The 18,214-nt window shown below is 47.2% G+C and overlaps 1 protein-coding gene and 1 long non-coding RNA gene across 4 annotated transcripts; one reads left to right on the top strand and one right to left on the bottom strand.

Moving 5' to 3' along the window:
* Position 1: 1 nt before the first annotated feature.
* Positions 2 to 2,048, top strand: LOC105816896. Its single transcript, XR_001137812.1, has 2 exons — positions 2 to 1,716; positions 1,906 to 2,048. It is a non-coding gene; the product is annotated as an uncharacterized LOC105816896 (long non-coding RNA).
* A 2,199-nt stretch (positions 2,049 to 4,247) lies between these two features.
* Positions 4,248 to 11,620, bottom strand: NFE2 (nuclear factor, erythroid 2). 3 transcript variants are annotated; one of them, XM_012652451.1, is made up of 3 exons: positions 11,300 to 11,620; positions 6,668 to 6,837; positions 4,248 to 5,496 (listed from the first exon to the last, which is right to left on the bottom strand). In XM_012652451.1, exons 2-3 carry the CDS (start codon positions 6,779 to 6,781, stop codon positions 4,504 to 4,506), a joined length of 1,107 nt encoding a protein of 368 aa, XP_012507905.1. In that variant the 5' UTR covers positions 6,782 to 6,837; positions 11,300 to 11,620; the 3' UTR covers positions 4,248 to 4,503. The 3 variants fall into 3 exon arrangements, with proteins under 3 accessions (XP_012507905.1, XP_012507914.1, XP_012507923.1); XM_012652460.1 differs by lacking the exon at positions 11,300 to 11,620 and adding an exon at positions 8,716 to 8,764; XM_012652469.1 differs by lacking the exons at positions 6,668 to 6,837; positions 11,300 to 11,620 and adding an exon at positions 5,768 to 5,813 and having other exon boundaries at positions 4,252 to 5,496.
* Between the last annotated feature and the right edge of the window lie 6,594 nt (positions 11,621 to 18,214).

Here is an 18,214-nt window from a genome sequence, read left to right on the forward strand (position 1 = left end):
CCTGAAGTTCACCATTAAAAGGGTTCATCCAAGGAAAATCATGGAATTATTGGTTATAAAGATGATTGTTGGCATATCCTATGCAATATATCTAAATTGAATAATGGTACCAGATAAAATTATAGATGGGAATGAAGCTTGTGTATCAACCATTATCATGTGTAATCAATAAACGATTTAATTCTCTTGAATGAAATGACAACTGTATGGATTTGGGACTGGCAGAGATTTGGACTTTCCCTACCCACTACCCCTGATAATGTTAAATGCTTCTACCACAATTCAAGTTCAAAGCTCTGCCAGATAATAGAAACCAGCTGCTGGCTAATGCCACCCAATAAATCCACAGATTAGAAGTGTTTGGGAGACCTTTTTAAAATGACCAGTACCAGTAAGAAGTTTAATGAACGTAAAAATAGGCTTACATTAAAGGAAAACTGCAGTTTTAATGGGTTTTGGTTGGGTGGGTCTTCAGAAGTTTATAGGGTAACCACAGTAGTTAAATTAGAAATTGAAACTATAAAAGTAGAAGGAATTATTCTTTTCTACATAATTTGGTGTTAACTGCAGTTTTCCTTTATATGGCACAAGATTACACAACCATCCTATAGTATTAATTGTATAGAAAATGATATCTAAACTTTCGACAGTTAATATCCAACAATTGTTATTTGTACATAGGTTATTTTGAGCCTTGCCTTTACCCTCATAATTTCAGTGCCATTGTACCTAGTAGCATAGCGATTTGTTTATCAATAGGAATTGTATATTCCATCCCATGGGTGTGTGACTCGGAAGTTTGGGGAGGAGGGTGGTTGGAGGAGGGTGGGAGGTGGTGGTGGGTGGGAAAGCATGGGTGATAGTTCCATGATATTGGCTGAGTTTGCAATAGCAGGTGGAACCTTAACTATTGAGGGAGTTTGCAGATACCTCAGGATTCGTGACAATGCCTTTAAAGATCCAGGAGAGATGTTCAGCTACTAGGAACTGCTAGCAAGTATAGCGCGAATGGCTCCGAGCTCAGACACTCTGCAGCTGAGAGTAGACACTTGTGGTATGTGGAGTACAGATAAGCCAGGGACAGGCCACGACACGCTCCTTGAAAGCTAGGAGGGAGTGAAGTTTCAGTGATCATCGCAAGGAAGGAGGCAGACAAGAGTAAGGCACACCTGACTCTTAGGACTAGCAGTCAGAACCAGGAGGAAAGGTTTTATTGCTATGCTTGTAGGTAAGAACAGATTTTACTTACATCCATATAGTTACCTAAAATCCAGTTTTGTTACATTTTCCTTAATATATTGAGCCAAAACTAGTCCAGTTAAGCTGCACTTGGTTTTTCTGGAGATGAATTGTTTTAAATTGACACCCTACTGTTGGTGGCTCCCAATTGAAGGAAGTGAGCACATTAATTACTACTATCATAATATATTTTTGCCCTTTAATTTTATTTACCTTCCTTTGACCCATTTCCTTAAAACAATGGCTCAAAGTAATGCATTAGAATCTTTTCCCCAAATGGTGGGAGGATGGGTGGACCATTAATGGGAGGTGGGAGGTTTAGCTTGAGATGGGACTTGGTCTCAGAAAAGAGCTAGTTCTAAAGGTTCTTTACTTTTCTAGGGAGGAGTCTGCTACTACTACTGTCTTATCAACTGTTTAAAAAAAAAAAAAGTTAAAAAAACCAGAAACTCATCTGTCCAAGTTCATGGCTAAAAGGTAAGCTTTTATAAGGTAATGATCAGCAATAGTGCTCTGTATTCCCAAAGTAAAAAAATGACAAGGCATCTCAACTCATCTCAAAATGATGAGTTGCAAAAACAATTAGGCTGGGCACAGCGTACATAAGTGTAGAATCTGGCAACTCTGCTTATGTAAATGCTTCATAACCTCTTTTTCCTTTTGCAGGAACATCCTTGTGAGGACAACCTTTATCTGAGCCACTGTACTTCATTTTCACTGCCATGCAGTTGACGTTAGCTGCTTGCAGCTCTAATTGATCATTCTATTTTGTGAATGGGTTTTTAAATAAATAATTTGCGTTTAACTTAGTTCTGTTTGTTTTGTCATGGTATCTATGGTAAATAGCTTCATACTTTACATACTATACCTTTTCAGATTTGGGAAATGTGGGTATCTGACATACCAGTTGTCTGATAAACTGAAGTTTTTAGCAGCCCCTTTTTAATCCCTTACTAGTGTTTCCTCAGATCCTTAAATTTGTAAGGCACAAGGCATTGTGTGGGCATCAATGCTTAGAAAACATGGAAAAACAAATATCTTAATGCATGTTGAAATTCAGGTTAGGGAGGATTGGTTGTAGAAGTCTTAACACTATGTTTTATTTACTATGCTCAAATTTATCCCATTCAGTGTCATGGTTTAATGAAAATAGAAACAAGCTCTCACTGCAGGAGTAACTCTTGGCCCAGTAGAAGTAAGCTGTTTACTGTCACTCCACTTGAGCATGTCCTTTTTCTAGCTCCCTTGGCAGGGGACAATCGAGTTGTACAAGCTTAACATTGCCATTGAGCTCAGGAGGTCTCCACTGGGAGCCATGCTTACCATCTGTTGCAGAGTGTGGAGGGGCATAATGGATCTCATCTTTGGCAAATAAGTATTTATTGGCCAGCTATCTGGTACTTGAGTAGAAATCTCAAGCCAGGAATTGCCACATTTTGTGAGCTTGGAAAAAATGGAGAATCATCTGTTAGGTGAACTAGTAAAATCAAGTTTCTTTTTAATTATATATAATATTTAAGATAAAAATCAGATTTCTGAACAGCTAGCCCAAGGGCCGCACCTTTTACAACTTGAAATGTGGGGAAATTTTCATTTTTTTAAAAACTTAGTGTATCAAATTTTTGAGAATGTAAAGTTGTCTGGACTGTTTTCAACTCTATTAAGAAGAGGAAGATTCAAGTTGCTTTCATTCCCTAGACTTAAAGGCATGAAGATTCTACACCTTTAATCTGTTTTCATGTCTCAACATCTGTGGTGTCTATATCAGAACTTGGAAATAAGGTTTCCATGTTGTAGTGGAGCCAGTGAAATAAATGGGTAGAGGTAAAATATTCCAAAGAGGTAAACTATAATTTCAGTTGCTCAGAAGATTAGGAACCACCCAGCTGGTGGAAGGAGATAGTGTGGAGTCAGGTGGTCTTATTTTCAGAGACAGGGTCTCTTTCATCCTGGCTGGAGAACAGTGACATGGTCATATCTCACAGAGGCCTCAAACTGGGCTCAGGAGATCCTCCCCCTCAGCCTCCTGAGTAGCTGGAACTATAGGTGAGCACCACCATGCCCGACCAATTTTTAAATTTTTTGTAGAGGTGGATTTTGCCGTGTTGCCCAGGCTGGTCTTGAACTCCTGGTCTCAAGTGATTCTCCCCTCTCCCAAAGTGCTGGGATTACTTAGTGAGGCACCACACCCATCCTGTCTGGGATGTTTGATTGGACTTTTTTTTATGTGGCTAAGGAATCTGGTACTTAGTCCAATTGTATTCTGTTTCAAGAAGAAACAGTAAGCAAAACTTAAAGAATCTAGAAAAGGAGGGCCCCCAAACAAGAACTGGATAGTGTTTGTCTCATATAACCAGAAAAAGAAAGTTTGACAGGAATGCGTATTTTACACCACTGTGGAGCAGGTTTTATCAAGGTTTGGGTATGAAATCTTCTGAAACTTTCGTGTCTAATCAAACTCATTCCAGTCAAGAACAGCTTGCTCAGTTTGACCAAGCCCAGCCATGTTAGCACCCAGGCTGAGAAGCAGGACATTGATTAATGCATATAGTATGCCTGTGTCAAAACATCACATGTACCCTATAAAGATATACAACTACTATGTACCCATAATAATTTTTTTTTTTTTAAGTAAGCAGGAGGGAAAGAATAGAAAAAAAGCCTATGGGTGTTCTAGCTTTTTTTGTGTTCCAAGGATTAACAGAGGAGAGACCTCAGGGAACTTGCATGGAAGGTCTAGCCAGTTCTGGCAGCTCTCCAAGCTCTATAAATAGGGTTTAGGAGGTGTGAGATTCCTCAGATCATGCATGGCCCATCACTCTGAAAAGGGATGAAGATGGGAGATGTCCATGTTGCCCAAGCCCAAGTTTTGTATGCACCTTTCATACAGAGCTCTGAGGGGGAAGAAATGAGCTTGGCAGTATTCACTGCCTATCCCCAACAGGTAGTGATCACTGAGGAGTGCTAAGCTTCATCACCCTCCCTCAAGAAGGAAGACACAATGAAGGGCTATTTCTGGAGATCACTTTATAGACCAAAGCTTAGAGGAGGTGGGGGTTGGAGATCTGAGAAGCTAAGTCAGGGAAGAGATTCCAACCCTCCCCTCACATACTCCCTCAAGGCAAGCCTCTTTAAACACACTTTGGAGCTCCCAAACACCTTGTTACCACTGTTGTTGCCTTCTGGGTCCCAGGGTTAGGGAATACCTTCATCAGAAAGTAATGAAGGAAATTCCCATCACCAGTCCCACCCCTCTAGGCCAGCTTAGTCTGTGGCCTCTGTCTTGGTCCCCCGGGGCACCAGGAAGATGGCACCATCGGCAGCCTGTTGCAGTGTATATTCTTCAGGGGAGTAGCTATTGCCTGATTCATCCCGAAGGTGCTGGAAAATGTCACGGTACAGCTCTGTCAGCTGTTGGCGCATGACTTCCAGGGTCCGGTCTGCCTCCCCGCGGGCCCTGAGAAGCCGTTCCCGTTCACTGCCCAGCCGCTCCAGTTCCTGCTCCAGCTGCACGATGGTCTCCAGCTTTCTCTTGCGACAGTTCTGGGCAGCCACCTTGTTCTTGCCCCGCCGTCGGATGTCCCGGACTAGTGCCAGCTGGCTCTCTGTCAGCGGGTACCTTGCCAACAGCTCATTAAAGTCATCTACCGGCAAGTTGACAATCTTGTCCGTAGGAAAAGGAATCTTCATGGCCAGGGCCCGACGTTCATCCCGACTCCCTGCCTCGCCCCGTGCAGTAGGCTTAGCCCGCACAGGGCCTGAGGAGGGCTCTAAGGCCAAGGGGGTCTCAGTGGGTGGCAAGGCATAGTTGCGGGGGGCCAAGGAGTTGGGCATAAGTGAGTAGGGGTACTCCACCGAGTACATCTCCACATACTCACGCCGCCGGTCTGTCCCCTCCAGCTCAAGAGATTCAGCATCACTATAGTTGAGGGATAATCCTGAGTCAGATTCTGGGTCTTCTTGGGGCTTGGGTGGTCCCGCTGGCAGCCCAATGTCCAGGAGGGCCAAGGGGTCTGAGAGGGGCTCACTGAGCAGGCCTGAGAGGGTCAGTGGTTTGGAGACTGGTATGGCCATGTTGCCATAGGAGTAGGGGGGGTCTGAGACATGGGATGTGGATGCTGGGAGCTCATAAGGTGGTGGAGGAAGGGGGAAGCCAGCATCTGGGTGAATTGAGCAGGGGCAGTAAGTTGGGGGTGTCGAGGGTCCAAGGTATGAGGCTTGGGGCTCAAACGATGGCTCACTTGGAGCATTTAGACCCTGCAAGGAAAGACACAAAGAGGTTTGGAGACAGGAAGAGAAACCAGCACTCTCTCAAGACCAAGCTGTGTTCTGAAAGACCCCGTGAGATAGTAAAAAGGAAAGAGAAAGGCGCTAAAAATCATTGGAAGCTTCTTGTGAAGTTGTGATGCAGCTGTTCCAAGAAGAAAGCAGCTTAAGCAAGAATGGAAGTCACTGAGGTCGGACTTCAGAAAAGACTACCTAACATTGGAACAATTATGAAATCTCCTCCTCAGGAGAAAGTTCTTACTGGGTTGAAATGGCTCATGTTCCTTTATTTCCTTCAGGAAGACAAGGCGTTGTTATCCAAGATGACCCCTCAGAACACTTTCCTGCTGCGGTTATCTAGGGTCAAAGGGTCAAATTCAGACCCTGGCCATGCCCTGGGTGCCCAGCAGAGGGAGCTGCTGTGTGGCAGGAGGGCCTAGGGCAGATGCTGAGGGCACCAGGCATGGCATCAGGAGAGGAAAAGGGGGCGGGCTGGAGGCTAAGAAACACCGTGGGGAGCCAGCACAAGCTCTGCCCTCTCCTCTTCAGGGCTTCTGTCCCTGCCCAGGTGCAGTGAGGAGGAGAGAGTGTGCTGGAAACAAGGCCCCCAACCCACATCGGGGAGCCACCCTGTTCCAGCCCAGCTGGGACAAAGGCATCATTGTTAAGCCAACAGTCACCCCTTTGTCCAACTACCAGGAGGAGAGGACCCCAGCACAGTCTGCCTCCCCTTCCTGAGGCCTCTGAACTACTGCTACCTGGGGGAAAGGGGCCCAGCTGCTAAGGGCAGGGGGAGGAAATGAGGGAAGAAGGGCAGGATTTGAGGGGAGGGAGCTCAGAAGAGAATAAGGTGAGCAATGGAGGGCAGAGCAGGAGGTGGGGTAGAGAGAGATGTAAGCAGATGGCTGCTGAGAAAGCCTACAGCCCAATCACATCCTTCCCTCCCCACCACTCCTATCCCCTGCTCCTCCACACTCCCTTCTCCTTGATGTTCCTCAATGTCTTCCATCCAGATCTCCCCATACTCCAGCCCTTCCTTTTCCAGACCTGTAACATTTCCAGCCCTGAGCCCTGCCTGCTCCCACCTGCTGCCTCAGTCCAGGCCAACTCCCTGCTTCTCCCTTCGTCTCCACTCCCCACCCCCTTCCCGCTCCCTCCTCACCTGCAGCTCAGTGATGGACATGATCTCTTGCCAAGTCAGTTCCATCTCGCCCAGCTCTGGAGTGGGCAGCTGTATCACCCTGTTCCTGCTCTGCTGGGGAGGACACGGGGGCATCCTACTGGACCAGGGTCTGGTCCAGGTTCCCCCAAAGCCCAAATGGCCTCAGAAACCTGTGTTAAAGGAAGAAGGGTGTTAGAGCTGCACCTGCTAGGATCAGCAAGTTTACCCCAGAGAGGGGCTCCCTCCAGCTTCACATAAGGGAAGGAGAGACCCCATCTCCCTCACTCATGCTGGTCTCATTAACCAACCCCTTAAGCTGGAAAGTCTTTTTCTGTGGAGTGATCTCTACCTCACCTATTATGGCTGTAGTCAGGTCCTTTGGGAGCACATAGGTCTTTACCTTTTCTCCAGACAAGATGCCTTCTCTTTCCCCTACTTCTTACTCCCCAAAATGGTTTTTCTGGCCAGGGGCAGAGTCAGATCTTCTGGGTTTTTTGTTTTGGTTTGTTTTCTGTTTTCTGTGGCAACATCAGAAGTCATCCCTGCTTTCTTCCTCTGTCCTCAGTTTTAGGGTCTCTGCCTTTTCTTCCCAAAATGAGAGTACGTGCTTGGGAATCCCCAAGACGTGTTGTGGAAAGAGCCAAGCAGACAGCCCCTCCCCTTCTCCATGATATGGCCCAGGCCTGGTGGCTGATAGCAGCCCTGCCCTCTCCTCCTATCCTGCCCCTGGGCTCCCCTGCCTGGGCCAGATAAGGGGTTTATCAGCAGCAGGCAGCAGAGGCAGAGTAGGAATGGACTCTGGAGACACTGGACCTCTTCCCTGTGTCCTCACAGAATCATTTTGGCCATACCCCAACCCATACAACCAGAGGTCTCTCCTCTTCTGAGGCAATATAATGATGATAACAAAGACTTACTAAGCACTTGTCAAGAACTGTACCAGCATTTTACAAGCATTAGTTTATGAGATTGGTTTTCAAAAAGATCTTATAAGGCATATTCAGAAACTGAGACCCAAGCAGATAAATAGCAGGATTAGTTCTGGAATCTGACTCTCCTTGCCTACAATGCCTTCAGGCACCTTCCATCCCACCCCTGTGTCTCCATATTCCAGTCCTCCATTGGCAGCCTACATCAGTCAGTTCTTTCTGTAGAGTCTGTCTCTTTTTATTTACTTATTTGTTTATTTTGAGACAGGGTCTCACTCTATTGCTTGGGCTAGAGTGCAGTGGCATCATCATAGCTCAAAGCAACCTCAAACTCCTGGGCTCAAGTGATCCTCCTGCCTCAGCCTCTTGAGTAGCTGGGACTACAGGCGTGCACCACCATAATTAGGTGCACTAGCTAATTTTTTCTATTTTTGGTAGAAACAGGGTCTCGCACTTGCTCAGGTTTGTAGAGTCTGTCTCTTTTCTCTCCTGGGCAATATCTCTTTCAAGCCTTAAATGCATACTCACCTCCAATCCCTTTTCTTTTGATCTGGACTCTAGCTGCAGCTCTGCCACAAAGCAGCAGAGTGGCGTTGGGCAAGCCATCTCACTTCTCTGGACCCCTGTTTCCTCATTTGTAAAACTAGGGAGTTGGACAAGTTGAACTCAGAGGTTCCTTTCTGCTTGGAAGGCTTAGAGTTCTCAGCAAAACCTCAATCCTGCCTTTATATTCTCCTCTCTGTCAGTCCCTCTCCTCATGCTGCCTCCCTATTCCCTGACACCCGTCTCTCCCTGCATCTGTTTTTCCTGCCTTCCATAAGAGATCCCAGGTAGATTTGGCAGGGGCCTCCTGATCTCTTAGAGCTAGACATTACACTCATGCACATACACACACACACACACACACACACACACACACACACGCACATATGCGTGCACACACATGCATGCACACGCATGCACTGCCATATAAGGAAAGGAAAGCTGGCTAGAGGTGAAGGAAACTTATAGAAGGACAGAGGATAGGACTGGATGACCTCAAATTACATGACCTTAGACCACCCACCACAAAGATGGCCCACCACAGCTATTTAATATGGAATCCACTCTTTGACTTACCACAAAATTAGTGGAAACTACAAATTATCCTTTTGAAAGAGGATTTCCCCTAGTTCCTGCCTCCACTGCCTTGTTATATTGCCATCCCCAGAGCTGGGAGTTGGTGTAGGCACAGGCTTTTGGCCAGTGGGCAGAGTGGGTGGGGTGTTTATGTCTGTCCAGGATGCCATTTCAACACCGGAACCCCACCCTCCCCTACCCAGGTTCTGACGGAAATTGCCCAAAGGCAAAGTGAATGGAGAAGGGGTTTAGGGGCAGGGACAAGACTCTTGCCTCATAGTTCTTCATCCACCCCACCCCTCATTTGTCTCTCCTTTATTTTTCTGGATGTAACTTTAAGGTATAGTACAAAGATCCTGCCCTAGGAGGTAGGAGAAGGGGTTCTATGGCCTTCAAGATGCATGACCTTGGGCAAATTGCTTCACATTCAGTCTGTTCCATTAAATGGAGATAGGACTAGAGGACCTCCTTGCTGTGAGAGGCAGTATATTGCATCTAGCTCAGGGAGTCACTACATTCACTGGGCTACGTGTAAAAACACAGATTCTTAAAATCCACCCCAGACCTACTGAATTGAACTCATAGGTGCAGGCACCCAGGAATCAGCATTTTAACAAGTGCCCAGTGATTCTGATACAACAGACCAACCTTGCCTTGAGAAACACTAAACTAGTCCAACTGTATGGATTTACAGGAAAGAACACAAAGCCAGAAAGGAGGCCAGAAAATGATCTCTAAGCAGCTTCTAACTTCACTTCCTTGACCCAAGCAAGGTTGGGCTCCAGGTGGCCCCTGTCTCTGAGCCTATATATCAGCCCCTTCTCATGAAAACCTGGAGCTCAGTCTCCCCCTCCTCCTGGGACAGGAAAATGAGAACATAGAAGGGGAGCAGAGGGAAGCAGGAGGTCCGGGGACAGGGAGTTGAGGAGAATTTCTGGATCAGCTCCAGCCAGCTCTCCAGTGTAGTAGCAAGTTTGCACCAGGCTACAGGAGGAGCAGGATGTTTTTCCCTACACACTCAAAGGTGGGTAGTGGTCTATACACCAGGCATAGGTCCCTCTGGGTCTTAGGAGGTATTTCAGAGGACAGGGGAACCGGCAGGTGGAGGTATAGATCAGGGAGGGAGGTGTAGTCAGATCCAATTCTGCACCATAGAGTGCAGAAACTGGGGAGGTACTGGGGAAGTGGGCTTCCCTGTGTTCCTTTTCCTTTTACAATAATAAGCAGCTCCCACTTTACAGTTTAGCCTGCATATTACGGTCACACGACATCTTATTCCCACTGAGTTGGCCGTTCCTTCTCTTATTCCCCAATATTGTGGATCAGGTAGAACTGCAGCCATCTGCAGGGACTAAAATTCATCTTCCTTACTCTTATCCTGATGGTCCTACCTAACCAGAAAGATTTTATCATAATCCCCCACTACTCACAGAATGTTATGGAGCTTTCTGATTAGGGATACAGGGCGAGGAGAATTTGGAGAGTGACGCTGGGGAGAGGAAGGCATTTGGCCTCCACTGCTGCTCCAGGGCTCTCAACTTCCTTGACAAGAGGGAATGATGAGAGAGGTCCCTCTTCTGAAGCTCATTTGACTATCCCACCCCTCCAAGTGTCAGTACAGGCAGTAAAAGGATAGGGAAAGGTCAGTAAAACGTGGGATGTGGGTTGGCAAGTAAGCAACCTATTTAGAAATATGAGGGAGAACCCCCAAAGAGGGAGAGGCACACAGAGGTGAGACAGAGAAACAAGCAGAATGAAGGAAACAGGAAGAGAGAGTCGATCAGAACAGTGTGAGCTCAGTCCCCTGGTGGCATGCCTGACTCAAACCTGAGTGTGGGAACAAGGCAGAAAGGGGCAAGTTTCTGCTGTCCTGTCACTCCATCCCTGGACCCCAAACTCCAGTCCTTTGGAACCAACGACTAGAGAATCCTAACCCCAGCAGATCTGATACACCTTCTCTTGTCTTCCCCTGCTTCCCAATGCCCTACTACCCAATCAGCCCAGGGTTCCAGTCAGAAGGAACTCCACTGGGGTTGGGATGCCTTCCTCTCCCTTCCAGTTCCAGTGGATCTCTACTGCTCCTGGGCCCAGAAAAAGAGGAGCAATGAGGGGCAACACCCAGTACCCACCACCCCATCTTGCTGCAACAACACTTCTCAGAGATCCAGAGATCCCGTGTCTTCAATTCCTTAGCTTCCCCCAAACCTTCCCAGCTGGCTGGACAGGGCAGCGGAGTGGAGTGGGTAGGGGAAAGGGTGATACCACATAGCTGGGAGTCTGCTGCCTCTCCCAGGGCAGCCCACCAGCTGAAGGGTTCCCAGCCCCCAGCAGTGCCTCCGGAGACCACCCGCTAGTCCCCATCTAGTCTCCTACCCCAAAGATCCCAGAGCACTCAAGCCATCTAGGTCTTTTCATAGAGAAGTTTCCAAGGATGTCAGATTCCTAAACCAGGGGCAGTCTGGGAAGGTCTGAGATCTCCTAAGAACATCCTGAAAGTTGGTTATTTCCCCCTCTACCTTCTCCCTTCCCAGCCTGCCCCTCAGAGCCCACTGGAATCCACCCGCCCACGCCGCCTTTCAGGCACCTGTGGCAGAGTCCCAGCAAGGTGAGGAGATGAGGCTCCGGGTGTTGTCTCTGGGGAGGCTGGGCCTGAGCTGACACCTTCTGGGCGAGGATCCCTGCTACCTCTGAGAGTCCGCGAGGGCCGCGCCCCGCCCCCAGGCCATTGCTGGGCTCTGAGTGCGGAGGCTGGGGCTGGGCTGGGGCAGGGAGCCCCAAGCAGGCGCACCAGCCTGCTCTGAGAGGCCCTCGGCCTGAGTTCTCAGTCCTTCCTCCAACCCTCCCCTTTCCCCGAGGCTCTCCTCTCCTCCTGCCCCTTCTGGCCAAGAGAGGAAACTTGAGCCTGGTGTGGTTTCTGCCCACACCCCGCCCCCACCTTGCTCCCTGCCAGCGGGGGCACACATGGCTCCAAGCCTCTCCAGCCCTCCTTTCAGCCCAGGACTCCAGCCAGGTCTTCGTTTCTTCCATGGCTGTGATGAATTCCAACCTGATGGTCCACTCAAAAATGACCTCTACACTTTATGTAGGTTGTAGCCTCCTTCTTCTCTCCCGTGGCTTCCTTAGGGACAGGGAAACTGAGTCATAGCAAAGTGGAAGGCAGCTGAAGGTAAGGACCAGGTGTCTATCCTCCCAGCTGTTTAGGCAGGCAGGCATTTAGGGCACAGCCTTCATTCAAGAAAAACCTGGGCTCTGAGAACAGGGTAGGGGAGCTGTTTTGAGGAGGAGGGGCAGCTGGCTGCTTTGATGTGTCCTTTCACCTGTAGCCTTCTCCCCTCCCCCCTCAGCCTCAGATGTCCTGGGACAAAGGCCTCTTTCTTGGCCAGGTTTTTTGTCAGTGTGTGAGGGGAGTTAGGTGGGGGGGCTGCCCAGCAGGGAGATTATTCACCTCCCTTAAAGGGGACCCTCGGTGCCCTCTGTCCTCCTTTCTCCCAGGCAAGGCACCCCAGCCACATGGCAGCCACATACCTAGGACAGGCCAGGACATGTGTGTGGGCTATCAGGTACCCTCAGAAGTCACTCATTCATCCTTTTGTCTCAATGGGAGTGGTGGCTCACACCTATAATCCCAGCGACTGGGAGGTTGAGGTAGGAGGATCACTAGAGGACAAGAATTTGAGACCAGCCTGGGCAACATAGTGAGATCCTCGTCTATAAAAAAATGGAAAAAAAAAAAAAACCCACAAACTAGACAGCCATGGCAGTGTGTGCCTAGCTACTAGGGAGGGCTGAGGCAGGAGGATTGCTTAAGTCCCTGCACTCCAGCCTGGGTGACAGAATGAGACCTGCACTCCAGCCTGGGTGACAGATTGAGACCCTGTCCCTAAAAAAAAAAAAAAAAGAGAGAGAGAGAGAGATATTCCTTCCTTCCTTCTAGCTTTTAGTGGCTTTCAGCTCTAAGGAAAGTCCTTCATAAGTCTATCTTAAATCCTTACAGCAGTAGCTTACATTTTTTTCTCTATTTTTTCTTCTTATGGTGCTCAAGTAAGAAACATTTGATGACTGGAGAAGCAGACAGGTGCCACCCCAAGGGAGGGCTGGCATTCAGCCAGCATGATCTAATAGGATTGTGTTCACTGTTAAAATAATGGAAAATGTTCTGTCCTAGTTGATAAAGAGCAGCTTCTGTAAGCCCTCCAAGTGTCCCCTACTACTGCACCACTACCTAGGCCACCCAGTTGTCCCCTGAGATCCCCCACAGCCCAGCAACACAACCATTCAAGCGAAGAGGCAATCCTGGTGCCACAAGGAGCCTCCTATGCCACCTGCATGTGCTGGAATTGATTAATCCCTATTCCAAACCCATGGTTGCGTGCTTTGAATTCCATCCCTATCCTAGTAGACCATGACTGCGCATGCCTGATCTACGTAGGACAGGAGGCAATCCAATGACTTCATCGCATGTTACCTGTGAGTTCAGAATCTTTTGATGACCTGGGCTTGAATCTGGGTCACATACATGGGCTTTCAGCTATAGCTCTCTCGCTTGCATACTTATTTGGGCCCCCCAGAGGGGATGAGCGGTGATGATAGTCACACTTGTGGCTGATTATATAATGATATCAGGTTACAGATAGGCAACAAACATTTATTGAATAAGAATTTCCAGTGCAGGACACTGTGGTGTCACCACTGCAACTATGGATAACACAAGCCTAATCATTCATTCATTCAACAAGTATTTATTCAGTGTCTACTGTGTTTTACACTCCAGGAACACAAAGATGAGTAAGACATAGTCTGCGTCCTCACTCACATTCTGGTCGGAGAATTACATTAATAAAGATCTATATAAAGTGGTATGGAGCAGAAGAGGAAATAAGTTCCGCCTGGTGAAATTTAAGGAAGACTTCATAGAGGAGGTGACAATTAAGCTGGACTGTGGAGAATGACTCGGAATTTCCCAGGCAGAGAAGGGAAAAAGAGTATTCCAAGCAAAGATGTGGTGGCACAGAGGCATAAAACACAAGAGTGATACTTTGGGTTTGCTAGGGTGGGGTATGGGGTGGAAAGCAGTAGAAGATAAGCCTGGAAAATTTGACTGGGGCTAGAATATAAAGTGTCTTGAAAGTGAAGCTAGTGAGAGTGTATTTGATTCTGTAAGCAAGAGGGAGTCAAAGAAGTGTTTGAAGTCATTTCCTGCTTTTTGGGGGGACAGACATGGTCACGTAGGGGTAGGGTGAGGTAAGTGAAGAGACAACCTTCATTTAGGTGACTGGCTAGGGCAGAGATGACTCTCCCACCTCACCCCCACTCCTCTCCTACAGGAAGAGGACTTTACTGTGGTTCCCAGGCTGTGTCCTGCCTCCACAGCACCTTTTAAAGCCCTCAGGGGAAGGCTGTAAAGGGATGGTTAGCTCCTTCCTCTCCAATTCCTGAAGTCCGGAGTCAACACCCTTCTACCTTAAGTCTCCTTTGCTTGATTTATGAATTGCAAGGCATTAGGAACCATGTGCCAGCCTGAATGGGTTGGATAGTACATGTGGCTTGGCAGGGCAGGGATGCCTAAAACTTTCCTATCCCCAAGATTCTCCCACTTCAACAAAGGTAGCGGAGACAGAATACAGAGAAAAATGTGGCCACGTATCTTTACTATTTTATCATTCTTCACCTATTCTGCTCGCCCACCCCTAAAAGGTTGACATGTTGTCACACCTGGTCAACCCATCCCCACCCTCACCCCCATAACGTGTAGTGTGTGTACACTACCACCATCAGCCGGTCAAGCCACAAGCAATGTTGCCAAACACCCCACTGGGTTATGCAACCAGCTTCCCGAGTAGGGTGGGGTGGGTAGAGGTGGAACCAGGGGAGGGCCACGGGTCCCAGAGGGAGCTGGCTGCCTTGCCTGCTTGACTGCTGGTCTGACCGCAGTGGCCTCAGAGGGCGGGGGAGGGCTGGCCCTTTATCAGTGCCCTGCAGAGTTGCACCCGCCACCCCCTGGCTTCCTCTCTCAACAGACGGAAAGGGGAGGCAGCCACAGGGGGTAAGGGGAGGGCTGGGTGTTATCCTAGGCAGCAAAGCCAGGCGGTTACCCCGATGGTGGGGGGAGGTGGTGGAGGGGTCTGGGACCAGGGAATAGTGAGGCCCCTCTTACTAAAGTAAGGGGGGTGGTATAAACTGAAGCCCAGGTGGTGGATCATATCTCCTGAGCCATGCACTCATTTTTCCTTGTGTTCCAGTTTGGAATAGGATAAAAAAATAAAAGTCTTTGAGGAGGTTCTTTTCCTGAGGTAAGAAGTTTTAGAGAGTTGACTCAGGAGTTGAAGGGATACTGAACCCACTTTCATTCCAAAAGAGCTTGGGGCTTTCAAGGGAACGGGTAGGACTGACATTCTCAGACCCTGGCATCTAAGAGTTGTACACAGCTAGCAAACTCCAGCACTGACACCAGAATGGATGAAGGCTGATAGATGAATCTAGAATAGCCCAGAAGAAATAACCCCATGAGGCTTAATTCTAAATCTAGAAAGAAAAGTAGGTTTCATGGTACCAGATCTTGAATCTTAAGACTTGGGCTTAGAGCTGGGTATGATAGATAGGGTTCGCCTATAGTCCCAGCTACTTGGGAGGCCGAGGTGGGAGGATCACTTGAGCCCAGGAGTTTGAGGCCAGCCTGGGCAACATAGTGAGATCCTGTCTCTAAAAAAACCCCAAAAAACAAAAATTTAGGCTTGGGCTTGGGTCCTGGCATTTACTTGCTATGTGGCCTTGAGCTACCCAATTTTTCTGAGCTTTATTTCCTCATCTGAAAAATGGAGATAATGATGATAATATCCACTTAGTGGAATTGTTGGGAAGGTAAAATGGGATCAATACAAAATGAGTCTGTTATTTTTAGGAGATGAAAGCTTAGATACCTGGAGGCCAGAGTGCGTCAGGGGCTTGAGGAACTGAGAACGCCCTATCTGGAGGCCAGGATCTGGTAGAGAGATGCTTGGGACAGAACTGGAGCAGGTAGGTAGCCTGATTCTGGGAGAGAGCCAAGGCTAGGATACACCAGTGTTGGTGGGGAGCCCTGGGGGCTAGACTTCCAGGAACTAGCCCTCAGGCCATGGCTCTCCATCCCAGCACTACTGGGCAGGGCTAGTTCTAGCCACACAATGGGCACAGTGCCAGGCTTATGGTTTCAGTCACCTTCCAGGAACCTCAGAACCTCCACCCCACACTATTGCAATCCTCTGCAGTGGGCGGAGCTTCCTGGGAAGTCCCACTCTCTGCTCTTCGAGGATGGAAGGCCAGACGCCTGGCTATTTACTTACCCGTTTCATAGGCATCGTTTTCATTCCAGCCTCCCATCTTTGTTCCTGCTGCTCCCCTCTACCTGGAGTGTCCTCCTTGGCCTTTTCTACCAACCTGAGGCAGTATGGAATAGAAGAGAGAACTGGGTTTGAGTCTCAGCTCAGCACTTAGCAGTGTGAATTTGGGCAAATCTTTGAAACTCAGTTTCCCTTTGGTAATTGGGGAGAACAGAGCTTCCATCACAGGTTGTGCGATCTCATGAGGCAATGTACATACAGTGCACATACAGAAAGTACATTAATGTTGCTTCCCTTCTTCTGATCTACTCTCCGAGGTCCAGTTCAGTTGAAGCTCTAGCTCTTCAACACTTTTTCTGGCTACTTTAGTGCATATACATACTCCTCTTTTCTAATTCCTTTTGCAATGATATGTACCAGTGAATTAATAACCTCATTTAAATATTTTACTTTCTATTTAAACCATATGATTTCATGTTTTATGATATCCTCCTATAATAGTGATGATATAAACTGTATTGTACAAGAACTTGTCTCAGGCACCATAGTATCATGGTTAAGAGCATGAGTTTCAGAGTCAGAAATGCCTACACTCAAACCTTGGCTCTGACATTTACTTGGAGATCTCAGGCAAATTTTTTTTTCAGAGGTGGGGGTCTCACTATGTTGCCCAGGCTAATCTCAAACTCCTGGGCTCAAATAATCCTCCCACCTCAGCCTCCCGAGTAGCTGGGACTATAGGTTTGTGCCACCTCACCCAGATCTCAGACAAATTCTTAATATCCCATAGCCTAATTTTACCCATGTGTAATTTGGGGATAATAACAATACTTATTCTACATTTCATTGTGAGAAATAAATGAGTTAAAAAATGGGTACATATGTTTACTTCTGTGATTTTGTGCCTGGGATATAGGAAGTACTATTAAATGGTACATGTATGATACACATAATAGTTATTATTAAATTATTAAATATATTAAATCATTGTTATTAAATTAAATTATTATTATTATTAAATTATTAAATATATTATTAACTTCCGTGGGTTAAATGATTAAAACTGGAAATGATGAGTCACGCCTTGGCCTCCCAGAGAGCTAGGATTACAGGCGTGAGCCACCACGCCTGGCCTGTCTTTTTTATATATACACCTCAAGTTATCTAGTTCCAAGTATAATATACAGTTATTCATTCAACAAATATTTACAGAGTACGTACTAAATTGCTAAATTCGAGGATACCAGGATAATTAAGGTGTGACCCTTGCTTTGGGCAATTACAGTCTAATGGCACAGACACATAAATAAACAAATAAAAGGATGTGGCTAATGATGTGCATATATTAAATTCTTTGAGAACAAAGACAAAGGAGCAGCTGGCTACCTGGGAGGCTGGGGTAGGAGTAACGCTTGAGCCCAGAAGTTCAGGAGTTCAAGTCTAGCATGGGCAATATATTGAGACCCCACCTTTAAAAAAAAAATAGAGCAACTAACTTAGAGGGATGGAGGTAGTCTTTAAACTAGTCTTTTTTTTTTTTTTTCATTTAACTACAGTCTGGGACACATTTCCAAGTTGCCTTGGAGAGTGCTTCTTAAACTAGTCTTGAAGAATGAATTCTATAGGGAGAAAAATGGGGACAACATTAAAGGCAGAAGAAACAACATATGTAAATGTACAATTGTCGGGGGAAAGTCTATAAAGGTTTGATCGATTACAGTGCATGAGAGCCCCAGGATCATAAAAGGAGGTTTGGATGGAGAAGTTTTTCAGTTTCCTGAGATGGCAGGGTCGGTCATGGTGACCAGGGCTTAGGGCCCACTCCCTGACAGGAGTCTGGTTGCCTGTCTAAGTTCTCAGATAGCCCTCTTCCTCCAAGTACCCTGGCGCAGGTTGGGCTGATGTACCCTGTTAAACTCAGAGGTCTTTACTGAGGTATTTCCAGTCTTGTGAGTGAGCATCTTGGTCAAAACTAACAAGGAGAGGGAGCTCTGGGGTTCTCTTTACTGTAGTGAGCCGAGGCCCCTTTGATTCTCCAAGTCTCACATATAGAACATTGAAACACAGGAGGAGAGGTCATCTAATTTGTCCCAGTACCTCTGGGACCCTTCCCAAATTCTCTTGTATTTAAAGTTCTCTTGTATGCTCTGTATGGAGGCTGCCTCCACACCAGGGCCTCACAC

Source organism: Propithecus coquereli, unplaced genomic scaffold (assembly GCF_000956105.1).
Source record: "Propithecus coquereli isolate 6110/MARCELLA unplaced genomic scaffold, Pcoq_1.0 Scaffold111, whole genome shotgun sequence".
Classification (NCBI taxonomy): Eukaryota; Metazoa; Chordata; class Mammalia; order Primates; family Indriidae; genus Propithecus; species Propithecus coquereli.